The following is a 15271-nucleotide window of genomic DNA, read 5'->3' on the forward strand; positions in this document are numbered from 1 at the left end:
GTCGGGCAAATGTCAAATTTATACCATTCTAACCTCCTCAACCAATTAATTGTTGTACTATTAATTTAGCGCTGACTTCGTATCCATTTAAAGCTTAAAACCTGTTCTCAAATTGGTTTTTGCTCTTAGATGTTCCATTTGAACAACAACAATCTAGAATTGGTATTAAAAACAAGCAAACTATATTTTAACCATAATTTCCGATTATCAAGTGATCTATTAAAAACAAGTAACTATACTTCAACTGTAATTTTATTTCATAAAATACATAGCACAACATTCCATAATCAACAACTATATCGATTATTAAAATTCTACTAAAAAAAAAAATAAAAAGCAAAACAAAGCAAGCAAAGCCACGTTCATATAAACCGGTGACCACATCAGATAACTGGCCACGCGCCTTATCGGCCCCCCACGGTCGGGTCGTAGGTGTTGGTTCCGGTTCCTGTCCCCGTTCCCAAACCGGTACGGGTCCCGGGTCCAGTACCGGCCTGCCTCTCTGCTGCGTGTTCAAAACGCGCCTGCTGCTTGTCCAGGTCAGCCTCCTGAATCCTCTCATCTTTCTTTTCTCTCACCATTTCTTTCTCGTATGGATCGTGGGCCCTCATTTTGTCCACCTGGCATTTACGTGGAAACGTAATTAAGAATACGAAATTTTGGTTCAAATTTATATGATTATTATTTTGTTTTGTTTATTACGCCATGTGTTCTATTTTATTGTATATATTATAAGACGTGGCACGTGTTTTATTCAAAAGCTCGTGCACACCACCGGCCACCCTCCCTTTTCCGTCGATGTTCTCGAAAGACAACAATCACTGCTTCCTTATTCGGTTAATTAATTCGAAAAACAAAATAGATTTTTTTTTTTTTTTAATCTCAACTTTGACAAAATTCACTACTCTAATTCTCCCTAAGTACTACAGTTTCCCAAAAGAATAAAAAAAACAAAAAGTTCGTCATGTGACAAAATCGACCAAACATGTGTGCAACTTGAAATTTAATAAATAAATACGAGAAAAAAAATTAAAACCTTTTCTTGAGCAGTGGCTTTGGTTTTTTCCATGCCAGCTTTGGCAGAGGCTCCCACGTTGGCGGCCGATTCCTTCACCGCCTCCGCCGCGTTTCTTCCCGATTGCATCTTTCGCTCTTTTTTTATTTCGAATTTCTTTTTCTCTAAAATATTTCCAAAGCGCCTCCAGTAGAAACGGAGGGATTAACGGCGACTCTTAAGTAGACATCGGGACGACGTTATCTTATTGACACGTGTCATGATGAAGACGCCACGTGGAGCGAGCGTGGCGAGAGATGGAGAATCCAGCTTCGTCATCTTATTTTGATATGACGTGGCGACTTTGAGAGATGTGTGGCAGTTCGAAGCAGGAAAAGCTCCATGGGCTCCTACACGTACTATTTCCAAGCCTCGACTACATCGAATATAGTTTATGGAATCAGAATGTTTTTATACTATGCTTATAAAAATAATATATTAGCGTAAATAAAGAAAATATCATACTTAGTTGGATGATTTTCTCACTAGGTAGCTGATGATTAAATGTATGAGAGAAATGGTACATTTTTTAATAAATAATTATTCGAGGAGTAATATTGTACATGCAACCTCCATTAAATATATTAGATGAACGTTGGTAGAAGGAAGGTAGACATGTAGACAAAATTATGAATTAATGGTATATGGAAATTATAAACCCCTTGTTTCCTAGCCACGTTTCAACATTTTCCCTTTTGTTAAAGAAGAAAAAAAAACCTTTTTTTGTTTAATCCTGTCATTTTAAATCAATCAATATCAATATTTAGAGTCACATCAACTAAAAGATGAAAAAACCAGATGTAGTAAAAAACTCCAAGGACAATATTCACAAATTAACACACATTTGGCATATAACTATAGTTAGAAAGACATTTTGTTTTGTAATACTAAGTTCAAGTTGTAATTGTGTGCTAACATGCACTTTTGTCATGCCCTCTATTTGTTATGAAATCAACAATAAAATTGTGTTTAACTATGTTCACGTACTCAAATTACTATTTTAGTGGTACGTACCTTTTAATATATCCAAATGATATGATTTTTTTTTACATAAACTTTAATGACTTTAGTTTTATTTCAAACTAAAAAGATAGGTTCATTCTCTTTTCAAACCAATACATGAAATTTTTGTACATTCTCAACAATCAATTTAGCTCAATTGAGTTTAATGTTAGTTAACTTGACCAAAATTTCAAAGCAACTCATTCAAACTCAATGTTAGTTAACTTGACCAAAATTTCAAAGCAACTCATTCAAATCGAAGAAACAACAAATTTAGTTTTCATATATGTTAAATTTATACATGAAATATCATTTAATTAACTCGATGATTTCGATCCAATTTAAAATATATAATCGTGAATATAATCTATCCAATTAAAACTAATCTGTATGTTTCATTCTAGAATATTTTACTTTCTTTTATTATAATATAAACATCCAATAATACCTAATCTCGGAAGACAAGATAAAATTCATTGTGATTGTCTTATATGAGAGACTTTTTCTATTATTACGAAGGGAACAAAAATGCTAGTACACTTATGGTATATACCATCAAAAATTCTCCGAAAGGACATGTTTTTGTGCATTAGTTTTAACATGGAATATGGAAACTGCCGAGTTAAGAATATAAATCGTATATGGTAACAAATTTGAAACGATACGGTAGTATATCCAAGTTCCAACTTTTACTTCAAGTCAAAAGGTTTTTTCGACAAGCAAGTGGGAGACTCATCAACAATGTTTTAAGTTGGAAGGCTTATTACAAGAGATATATAGATGAGCAATCACTTCGTCGTAAAAGAATGAAACTTTTCGCATATAATATATGATCATGTATTTAGTGAATTGTGAAAAGAAATACATATATAACAAATATATCAACTGCATGTTGATCATATTAACAACTTATTTTCAATCATAGCAAGCAAATTGAAAGGACGATTTATTAAGCTTCCTCAACACAAATCATCACACACACGATATTGTACTTTTGGTGTCTGAATTACAGCATAAACTTGCATATGAATTATTGAAATTTGGAATGGAAATATTGTTGACCTAAAACGATATAAGTGTCAAAGTCCTCGACTTTTATTTTCGAAACACTCTAAACATATATGTATGGTATATTTTTGTTTTTATTCCAACGTCCCTAAGAGTTTTGAATTTATAACGTAAAAAGATGTATTTAATCCTTTTATTTCATAGAAAATATCATTTGGAACCAATCTAAGCATATTCCAAAATAGATGAAGAATCTATTGCTTTTTCTAGTGTCGAAGAGGTTCACCATTTGTCCCATGTTTGACTTTTTCCTTTTTCTTAATTAATTTCATTAAGAGTATATTACATCTAATTACATAATTTTCAAAGGTTTACAGTTTCAATAACTTTTGCAATTAATCTCCCTTTCTCCTTTGGCATGTTAATATAAAGAAAAGTTTTCCACATTTTTTTATGACATTATTGTTATAGTTGAATTTGGTGCAAAATATATAATAAAATGGACAATTAATGCAAATAAAAACAATAAAGTCAATAAGAGACGGTAATACAAGTTGAAAGTTATTGAGTTTAGGACGAAATTGATAGGTCTATGCAAAAGATCTGGTTTGAGTCTCAGAAGAGTTAAAGACGAGCCTTAGCAAATACTCGAACCTTGTTCGACCCCAACCAAACAACATACTCCTTACCCTAATAAAAGTTATTTTATTATCTGGTGACTATAAAATTCTACCAATAACTGAGATCAATCTCCCTATAAATATACTATTAAGACTTCATATGAGATAACTTGAATTTTTAACTTCTTCTCCATTTTACTATTCTTACTTTGAAATTAGATCAATTTTTCTTTGTTTTACACATTCTTTGTTCCTCCAAATTACAAATTTATCATTCTGTCACATGAAGGTAAATTGTGCTCTTTTTTTTCTTTTCATACAAAATTTGGCATTGAAAAGCAACATTTGATATTTTGTGTTTTAATTAATTTTGTGCTAGTTTTATGGTTTTATATCAACGATTAAGTTGCATATAACAAAAAAATCAAATAAAATCTTCGATATAAACTAATTTAATGTCAAAAAGAGTTTAGCTCAATTAATATTAATATTTTTTAAGAAGACCAGAAAAACTCACGATTTGATCCACCTTTATTTTCACTATGAAATAAAAAGAAATAATAATTTATAAATATAACATCAATTACTAACTTAAAAGAACATAATTTAATTTTCTACTTTGTAATTGTTGAATCGAAAAATCCAATAAAAATTTAGAATTAAGCCTGTCAAAGATATTAAAAGACAAACTTGAGTATATTTCAAAAATAATTGAACATTCAAACAACTTTTATTTATGTTCATTAATATTTTAATAATAACCATTATTTTAGGTATTAATCGACATTATTTGTAACATTAAATAATAATTAATACAAATTCATTATTATCTTTCTTATTTCGAAGTATTAGTTTGGTTCATAGGTTATAGTTTCCAAATTTGTTAGGCTATCATTAATCAAACACAATACTTCTCTTGTAGGATGGCTGCCCCCTATAGTACTTTTTTAACTTAGGAGAAGGATATAATAATTATATTCCTTTTAGAAAATATAATAATAATTGTGTAGTGCTTTGATATACCTTAAATTAGCTACTCACGTTTTTAGGAGGAAGCTTCCGTTGCTTTTCATGGTGTTATGATCTTTTTTATTTTATAAAGGACTGAACTTTAAAATTTCTCTTTCATCTATTTTGGATTGGATTCCATCTATTTTATACGGGAAGTGAACTCTAAGATTTCTCTTCACCTATTGTGAATCGGACTCCGTCATGTAGGTCAAGACTACGACAGATAAGAATAGACTTCCACGAAAGAAAGTGGTCAATCGAGATGGCTATATTTGGCTCTTTCAGCTCAATTTCTTCTTTTTTCCTTGCATGTTCTTCCGTTGGTACATTTCTTGCACTTTTTTTGTTCTCACATGACTAATGTATTCCAAGTTTATCATTGGCATTGTGCCTCTTTTAGGCTTGTAAACTCTCGATCCAAAATTATCTAGGACATATGTTTCCTAGTGAAGAAATACTAGTATATTCCTTATGTCAATATGTCAAAATTTTCAATTTCTTAACCTTTGAGTAAATCAATATTATATTTTTATGGAGGTTATTTATAATTGGAAAAAAGTTACACCCATCTCAACCCTAATTAACACCAAATGAAATTGTACCATGCGGCACAATATTTTTTTGTGAGTTTTTTGCAAAGAGAAACAAAGTAGCAGACAAAGAACAAACATTCCCCCAAAAACAGCAGAGAATACCTAAGAGAGAATGCTCTCTCGTAAAAAATAATACCCAAGAATCTTCCCAAAAAGAGGGAGTAAAAGAGTCCAAAACAAACGAACCGAAGATTGACAAGAAGGGCACTCTCGCCCTCCACTGCGCCGCTAAATTGTAAGAAGCATATTTTCTTGAGTTAATATAGGAATAGGTGTAACTCAAGAGAAATGTAATTCGTGGAATTGAACTTTGTATATTAATTTATATGGTGTTGTTAATACAATCTTTAGTATTTACTCATTTGGTGCTTTCTCTCAAATACAATTTAAATTTAGAACTTTTTGATCTTCGATTTTCAGGAAGTTGGAGTTGCAAATCAATTCGAGTTTCAATCTCTGGAATTTAATAAAAGTTTGATCTTCCAAGTTTTCAATCTTTCAGAAGACGATGATCTTGATATTGATAAAAAATTGCACATCATGAGAGCTTTTTGAAGTTTAAATCTTCAATTCTCTAGAGCTTCAATTCTTCCTTAAACCAAAGATCACCAAATGAATGACAAATGTCTCTATTTATCGAAAAATTTCATAGACTTTTAGATGGGCTTAGGCACATTACTTGTTGGGCTTGGACTTGGGCCTATTTGCTTGGCGGGCTCATGCTCGAGCCCATTATTTCTTTGGCCTATTTTTCATGAGGGGCTTGAACTTGGTTGTATACGAAAAAACTTGACTACCTAAATCTAATCAAATTATAATCATCACAATTTTGACGTGTTACGATTTAATTGTCCAAAAATTCTTGTTCAACACTTGTCTCTAATCATTTTCCTATATAATTTAACTAAAATATTTAACTTTAAGTAACTTAAAAGATATAGTTTAATTCGAATCAAAATACAAATACAATTTCGTCTATCTATTCCCATCATAAATGTTGATTGAGATTCATATTATAAACTTCTTTCAGGAAAAGAAAGAGGAAAATTCACCTAAACCACGTTTTCCTATTTTGGTAAGAATCCCCAAACCATAAATCATTCCAAAATTAATTTTTTTAGATTAGAAAAGAAAAAAGAAAAAAAGAAATTCACATGGCGTAAAATTTCAGCCCCGTGAGATATTTTCGAACCCCCAGATACAATCTACACCGTGAAAACATAATCGGACGGTGGAGATTGCTATAATGTCCGTTTAGAGGCAATGGCAGGGATGAAATTGCCAACGCAAGATAAGGAACGAATAAGAGAAGGACACGTAAGTACAAGTTTAGGATGGGCGGGCCCACAGCCACAAGTGCCGTTCGTGCTTATATACAAGTCGCTCATATTCCTAGAAGTGTCTCCAAATAAAGGAAAGAAAAGTTCACTCATAGAGAGAAAGAGAAAAATAAAGCTTCGTTGCCGGCGATCTGAAGGCGGCGGCCATTTCTCTCGGGAGAGAGAAAGAGAGAGATTGATAGAGCGGAGAGTTCGAGGCTCTCTCAAACTTCGGTCCTCTTCTTCTCTTTCAGGTATCGTTCTTCTCTATCCCTTCGTATTCTGTTTCCTCTTTTCTCTTTCTTCGCCATCATGCTCTTTCTCTTGTTTTGTACTCACTCAATGTGATTGACTTTATGTTGTTTTTCTGTTTTATTTTTCCATTAATGCTCGTTGTAATGTGTAGATCTATGATAAGATTTGGATTATTGCTCATTAATGTGTTGCATGCTTTTGATTTCATTTTAAAAACAGAGATTACTTTCTCTATATTGATTAAATCGTTGGATTTTAGGTTCTTACAGAGTTTGTAAACAGTGATGTTAAGGATTGCTGAGATTTATGACTGATGAGAGTTAGTGTTTGTCTTTTAGCTTGTCGTTTTCCTCTTTGAAATCACATGGATTCGATCTGGATATCTGGGTTTGGCTCGTCTGAAATGGCTACACTATAGCATATTTGAGTTTGTGATGTTGAAGATTTGTTAATTTCTTGGAAAATCGGGAGTTCGTTTTGTTTTTCCTCTTTTTACAGGTTTTATTGATTGGTTTATTGATCGGCGATATCTCGTTTTCAACTTCCGAAATGCTATTTTTCATAAGAAGAAATTGTGGATGTCTTTTTCTACTCGATTAGAGATCCTTGAAACTATGCCAAAAAAAATTGGTTCTTTCACCAAATTGTTTTTTGTCGTTTGTGATATTAATGCATTTTCTTATTCTTAATTAAGTTCAAGTATTCTTTTATTATTTTTTAATGATGGTTGTTGTAATGGTTTTTTTTCCCTTTTACTAAAAGCTTTTTCCATGTGATTCAAAGGTGTACTTGGGGTTTCCCGGTCTTTGTTCCCAAGTCAATTAGGATGGGCGCCAATTCGATTTTAGCTTCTGTATCATTGGTGTATATTCTGTTCTGGGGAGGAAAAAAAAAAAAGAAAAAAATCTTCCGTCCTACAGTGTGCTGAGTAACAATTTGACCAGCCTTTTCTGCCGAAAACTTTTTGAAATTATTTTTTAATTGTGATTTGGTGAACTTAAATTGTTTTAATAAATAAGGTGGATTGAATCTTAACAGAAACATCAAATAAAATCGAGTTTTTAAAAAAAAACATATTTTTAGTGAATGTTTATTTTATTTAAAAGATCTCCATCAGTCCTGATGTTTCCTAGAAAACTTATACATCACAGGTCTTGATTAACAAATTTGGAGGAAGTCAATAGGTTATTCTTTTTTTCTTTTTCCATTCTAGTTTGAAACAATTTTCTTTTCTTTTTTAACTTAGAAAATAATGGGTAGCTAGAAATATGGAAATCAATGTATTTTGGGCTTCTCCTTGAAACTGGAGCAGCGGTCAATTTCTCTTTCGTTTGTATAGATGTGATAGAAATAGAATATTTCCTTCGCTTACGGCATCAGAGAGTTGGAATTGGTCTTTCTCAACCTCAATATCAATTAAATCAAGTTTCGTCATAAACAGGTTTTTTTTTCTTCGTTTCAAATGTTTGGTAGGGTCAAATAATTTGTAAAATACCTAGCCGTCCAATATGATACAAACTGGAGGATTTCACTTGCTCTTTTAAATTACAAAAAATATTTTATCATTGATGTTGCCTGTCTGTGTTTATCTTTTCTCTTTCCGCCTCAAGTAGGCGTCTAATTGTCTTGGCAAGTTGGTTTTTTGTACTTCCGCCCCTTGTCCTTTGGCCCTTTTGATTAAGTTTTTCATTTAATTTTCTGGTCGGCGTACGTTGAATTATTAGGTTTGCATTTAATGTGGTACCTGGTGCTTTGACTCTTATTTGATAAGGTATTTTGAAGTCTAAAACGTTAAACCCTTTGTTTGATGTTTATTTTTTTATCGTTCCAGGACAATATCCTTTGGAAAAAATGGGTGCTGGAGGTCGAATGTCCTCTCCTTCATCTCTCAAGAAGTCAGATTCTGACCACTTGAAGCGAGTACCGTCCACAAAACCACCATTCACACTTGGTGAGCTCAAGAAAGCTATTCCACCACATTGCTTTCAACGTTCTGTCCTTCGTTCTTTCTCCTATGTCGTTTATGATCTAACCTTAGCCTCTATCTTCTATTACGTTGCAACCACCTATTTCCAAAGCCTTCCTAGCCTCTTATTTTATCCAGCCTGGGCTTTGTACTGGGCTGCCCAAGGCTGCGTCCTTACTGGCGTTTGGGTCATTGCCCATGAGTGTGGCCACCACGCCTTCAGTGATTACCAGTGGCTCGATGACACCGTTGGCCTTATCCTCCACTCGTTTCTCATGGTCCCCTACTTCTCTTGGAAATACAGCCACCGTCGACACCATTCCAACACCGGTTCTCTCGAACGTGATGAAGTCTTTGTACCTAAACAGAAATCCGCCATGAAATGGTACTCCACATACCTCAACAACCCAGTAGGCCGTGTCCTCACCCTCACCATCCAACTGGTACTAGGGTGGCCTCTTTACTTGGCCTTCAACGTCTCTGGCCGTCCCTATGACCGTTTCGCCTGCCACTACGACCCATACGGTCCCATCTACTCTGACCGTGAGCGGTTACAGATATTCATCTCCGACGCTGGGCTGCTAGCCGTCGCCTATGGGCTCTACCGCCTTGTTCTAGCCAAAGGATTCGCCTGGGTGGTTTGTGTTTACGGAGTTCCACTTCTGATCGTAAACGGATTCCTCGTCCTAATCACATACCTTCAGCACACTCACACAGCACTGCCCCATTACGATTCCTCCGAATGGGACTGGCTAAGAGGCGCATTGGCAACAGTAGACAGAGACTACGGCATCTTGAACAAGGTCTTCCACAACATTACGGACACTCATGTGGCTCATCATTTGGTGTCCACGATGCCACATTACCATGCCATGGAAGCAACCAAGGCAATCAAGCCAATTTTGGGCCAATACTATCATTTTGATGGGACCCCCGTTGTGAAGGCAATGTGGAGAGAAGCAAAAGAGTGCATTTACGTGGAGCCTGATGAAGGTGAGAAGAAAGGCATTTATTGGTATAAAAACAAGTTGTAATTTGCTTGTGGAAGAAGCCAGTGAGAAAAGTGCCTTTTTTGCTTAAAAGTGGGGTAAAACTTTTAAGCATCTTGGTTCTGCTACTACTTTTACTACTCTAGGAGAGCTGTTTGTTTTTCTTCTTTGTTATGGACCTTAGTTTCTGTTATGGGTTAAGTTTACTTCCTACCAAAATGCCAACTCTTGTGTTAAGTCAGTCAAGTTTCTTGGTTGGTTTGGTTTGGTTTGGTTCGGGTCTAGATTATGAGATACTCGTAAGGTGTGCTGATGCTTTAATGATGTTTAAATGTTAATGCATGCGAATTCACCGTGTCTATGTTATGGATAGATTAGTGTGTCTATGTGTAATAGATTTTTATTTATCGAAAAATGTCACTAGACTTGGCCTCAATGTTCTTTAAGCTGATTGAGCTATTTTAGTTTGTCTGTATTAATTGGTTAGATGACATCAATTGTCATTTTAGATGTGGAATGAGAAACATGAGGTTGGAAAAGGATAATAAAGAGAAGTGAATCATTTTTTTTCTTTCATTGAATGATTGGTTGGGAAGATTAGAGTGATCTAATAATTTGTTGTAGAGATGATAATGTCAATGGACCACAAATGCTTTGGAAAAAGACTCTGAATTTCTTTTCGACCAATCACTCTCTCTTGTCTTCTTGGCCATTCGTCTTTCTTTTTCTCAGTCATTTTCAATTTAAATAAAGTACCATAAGTTTTGTAATTTAATTAAAAAAAATACTCAAACTTTCAAAATTTTCATCAATTTAAAACAAGTTTTGTGATTAATGAGTTATTTTAATCATTCTGGAAAAGAAAAATAAGTGTTTTGTCAACTATTCGAAATAAAAACAAAAATTAGGTAAAGTAGAGATAGCTTATATCATACTACTACCAATTTTCAAAACTAAAGGTAAAGTTTAAAATTAAAAAGTTTTCAAAAGGGGAATTGTCATAAAACTATTTATAAAAAAATTAAGTAGGTTTGTAAGGGTTTATATTTTGTAAATAGTTTTAATATTTTGTTATCTTTTAAAACTTCCATTTTCAAAAAAGTATTTTAGTTTTCTTTACTAAAAATATTTAGAAAACTTGACAAAATATCTACCAACTTTTATAGGAAGGGTAAAATAGTTTTTATTTTTTTATTTTTGAAAAAACTCCGAAAATTTAACTGTTAAATTTATATTATGAAATTTCAAAACAAAGAAATAAAAACTTTAATCTTTGAAATATAAAGTGATATCTTTTCCTTGGATTATAGATCCTAGGAACATTCATTTATAAATAAAAATAATAAGAGCTAAAGTATAATCTTCGTTACAACAAAATTTAGGTTTAGTTCTTCGAATTTGTCAACGATAGACAAATTTAATCGGTAGGAAAACTTTTTCCCACAGCAGAATCAGGATAGATTTTACTATATTTTTATTTCTTTAAAATTATTATTACACAGTTTATGATTTGTAAAAAATAAATTAGCTTAATTTGAAAATTGAGTTCTCTCAAAAATAGCTTAGAAGGCTTTAAAAGAAGTCCATTTAATAGAAGGGAAATTGTGGAAGTAAATGGGCCAACAAATATTTGTTTCAAGCCCAATTGAATTATAGCTGAAAATGCATATCAGCCAACAATCTAATTGATAAAATTGCTTCAACACATTAATTAATATGTGTAGTAGTCTAAGATAGATGGTTAGCATTTTAGCAACATCCTTCTAATACTACTCAAAATTATATGCAACCACTGCTTTTTCTTTCTTTGTTAAACTTTTTTTTATTATTATTATTTCAATTTGATTTGTTATATATAAACTCAATCATTTCTTATATACTATTTTGCATTGTTCCTAAATAAAATTATTAATTATTAGTCAAGTTCTAAAAAATAAAAACATTATTTAAAAAAAAAAAACTACTTTTTTAGTTTAGATTTTGGTTTGATTTTTTTAAACCATCGATAAAATCTAGATAACAAAGAAAGAAAGTTAGAGATGAAAATAGTGTTTATAGGCTTAATTTTTCAAAATGGAAAGAAAAAAAAAACAAAATAAAATGATTACCACACATTCATTTTAAGATTTTAAGGTTTTACTTAAACTTAAGAGATATATATATATATAGAAAAGGAGCAAAAAGGATTTTTTTTTTGTTGTTAAAAAAAACTTATGTTGCTATAGATATATGTCTACTCCTTTGACCTTAGGGATTAGAGTATCTAATTACACTATGATGTAAGATATATGTTCACACTATTACTCTATAATTTTCCTTAAACTAATTTTTAATTACCCCAACAAATCTATATATAAATTAATTTGTACAATTTGAATGTTATTTTTCATTATCCCAAGTTTCAAACCTTGAAAAAAGTTATATATTATTCTCCAAAATGGTGAAAACATATAAAATAATTTTTGTTTTTTTGTTCTCACAATATTCAAACATATAGTCAATTACACAACAAATAGTCCATATCTCTTAAATTACACTCCTCATAACCATTAAATCATTGCTCTACTTTTATATTTTATATAAAATATCCTAATTATTATCTAGTGGTGAAAAGTATATAATAAAAAGGGGAATGGACCAAATGAGATGAGGATCATCGATCTATATTAAATAATTAATGAATTGATTACTTTAATTAATTTATAATCTTAGGCTTTTCATTGATTAATAAATTTAATTCTTTTGTTGGTGTTGTGGGTGGTAATTTAATCATAAAGATATTGACTTGAAATGTCAACAGTCTTCTTTTATATATCAACTTGTGTGTGTGTGTGTTTGTGTGTTAACCCTAAATCATATGTTAAGTCACATTAGAAAAATGATTATTAAAACTTTGGTCAAACAAACTATCCTATCTGGATTTGATTTGGAAATTTCATATTTTTAATTACAGTGTTTAATTAAAGACAAAAAAAAAACAAAAGTAGATATAGCTTTATCTTTAGAAATATCCCTAAATCTATAATCTTAATTAATTTTTTTTTATTTGATAATCCTAATAAAAGTAATAACAAATGTAACTTTTTGGAGTAATTAATGGGCTAATTAATAATCGATTTAACATGAGTAAATGTTAATTAATTTAAACCACAGTGGAGTTAAAATGCTTTCAATATTTTTGATTTCTACAACATTTGTAGTTAAAACTCTTTTTTGTTTTGTTTAGAAGAAATAGATAATTGAGTATTTCATTATACAAAATATGAAAACACAACATCGTTGTCGATTTTAAGTCAAACTTATTTTTTTCTTTCTCAACTGTGCAATTTTAAGCCCAACTTGTGCCCCCCAATTGTTAGAGAGAGTTGAGAGAATGACATGTTTGAACTCGAAGCATATGATTAATTAATTTGAAGAGAATATATATTGAGAAAAATAACATAGTGGATGAGCATCGGAGAATGACAAGAAAAATGCACGTTTACTTAATTAGTTTTAGGTTTTTAAAATGTTCAATTAATTAATCTAAGCTAAAATGAGCACAACTCAATTGATTATAGTGTCACTAAAAACTTCGAGAAGGTCAATCGTTCGATGCATTATCTTTTATCTAATGCATTAATTCAATAAAATTTGAAAGAAAAAAAGAAACTACTTGTAATTTTTTTACTCACATAATTTCTTAGTTTGTTGCCTTTTAAAATATTTGAATTTTTTAGTCAATGTTCAAAAGTCAAAACATGTTTAACTTTTTTTTTTTTTCTTTTATTTAGTTCTGGGCTACGATCCCAAAAGCTTTTCTCAAATAATGATGAAACGAAGCCTAATAGTAAGAAACTAAAAATAAAATAATAATTATCAAAAGTAAACCTTAATTCTTTAATTTTGTCATTACTCTCAAGCTTTTCAAAATAATTAGATTTTACAAAGGAAATGAATTGTTCTTTTTATTCTTTTAGAGACCAACATATAATTTTTAAAAGGTTTAAACCATATTTTCCTTACTAAAATTTTAGCTTCTTTCAACACTTATGAAATATACATGCATTTTTAAAATTACTTTATTTTAATTATGCCTATTAGTCTCATTTCATAATAAAAATATTGTAATTTAGTAAATACAATTTAAAAGATGGGAAGTGGAGGAAGCGCGTGAAAGAGAAATGGCGTAGATGGGAGAGTAAGGGAGTAGGTAAGGAGGGACGTCAGGTTGGGTTTCCGGCAAGGGGGACACCCAGCTTTTGGGGTTCATGGCCGTTACGATTCGGACTCAGGCTCCGCCCCACATTCGCACGGGACTCGTGTGCTTTCTTTTCTCTCTCATGACGTGTCAGACCCCCCCCCCACGTCATCTCTGATCCTCACCGTCACTTTCACGTGCGGATCCGACGGTTTCAACTTCCTCACACGGACGACCCTCTCTCTCTCACTTCCTCTGCCGGCTCTCAAATCAGCACACCACACAGCTGTAAATTTGAATATATATATATATATATATTTTTTTTATTCATTATTTATTTATTTATTTATTTATTTACTTTAGGGTTTAGGGTTAATATCTAATCTATCACAACATTACATTTATCATTAAATATGAATTATCGAGTCCACATCTCTCCCTTTTACTCAGAAAATCGTTGTAATTACAAAAACTAATCCTCACTGTTCATAAATCGAAATTCCTTTGCCATTTGGTTCATCCCTATTCTCTTTTCGTGTTTTCTTTTTTCTTTTTTTCTTTTTGTCTTCGTGTGTGAAGAGATCAAATTTATTAAGGGTCAGAGACGGTTCTCCTACTCACATTTTCGGTTTTTGTATTTTAATATTAATCTTGAAATGTCATATTTATATGTTAAATAAAGCTTTAATTTAATTAAATTTTAATTTTGTTGTATTGGCTATTTTCCCACATTATAACTTTGAGATCGAGAGTTTAATTCTTACATTTTGCAACTATTTTCACTCTAAAAAATTCACATATTTACATTATAAAAAAATATGTAGAAATTGTAGGTCTTTTTTTATTGTTACAAATGTAGTGAAAGTAATTAGAGCATCAGTGAAACATCGAGATGTTTTTCAACATTTTTTAGTATGTTTATTATATAGTGTATGGTGCCCCCAATATAAAGTTTTGGATCCTTCGTCGTGTCAATATATATATACATGTTCAATAGTAATAATGATAATCCATAGCTCAAATGTCACTATTCCCCCATGAGTCAAGTAAATTTGAATCTACCGTTAATACAATCATGTTTTAAAAAGAAGAAAATTTTGAATCTTACGCAACAAAAAAATGGACATTTTTCTAGTACAACATACGAGTGAGAATTGTTGCATGAGTGATTATTAAAGATAATCATAATCAATTAACGGTCTAGATTATTGTCTCGCTCACGAAAAATTAAGAATTTAGTCGACACAAATTATAAGTTTTACGCAACATTTTTC

General features: G+C 31.6%; 2 protein-coding genes across 2 annotated transcripts; one reads left to right on the forward strand and one right to left on the reverse strand.

The window, feature by feature from the left end:
* Positions 1–217: 217 nt before the first annotated feature.
* LOC103486771 (11 kDa late embryogenesis abundant protein-like) lies at positions 218–1207 on the reverse strand. The gene is made up of 2 exons (XM_051084051.1): positions 1037–1207; positions 218–620 (listed from the first exon to the last, which is right to left on the reverse strand). The coding sequence occupies exons 1-2, from the start codon at positions 1142–1144 to the stop codon at positions 405–407; spliced, it is 324 nt and encodes a 107-aa protein (XP_050940008.1). The 5' UTR covers positions 1145–1207; the 3' UTR covers positions 218–404.
* Positions 1208–6676: 5469 nt separating this feature from the next.
* LOC103486770 (delta(12)-fatty-acid desaturase FAD2) lies at positions 6677–10393 on the forward strand. The gene is made up of 2 exons (XM_008444840.3): positions 6677–6861; positions 8694–10393. The coding sequence occupies exon 2, from the start codon at positions 8714–8716 to the stop codon at positions 9860–9862; it is 1149 nt and encodes a 382-aa protein (XP_008443062.2). The 5' UTR covers positions 6677–6861; positions 8694–8713; the 3' UTR covers positions 9863–10393.
* Positions 10394–15271: the final 4878 nt, after the last annotated feature.

The sequence above is a fragment of the Cucumis melo genome, chromosome 4 (assembly GCF_025177605.1).
Source record: "Cucumis melo cultivar AY chromosome 4, USDA_Cmelo_AY_1.0, whole genome shotgun sequence".
NCBI lineage: Eukaryota > Viridiplantae > Streptophyta > Magnoliopsida > Cucurbitales > Cucurbitaceae > Cucumis > Cucumis melo.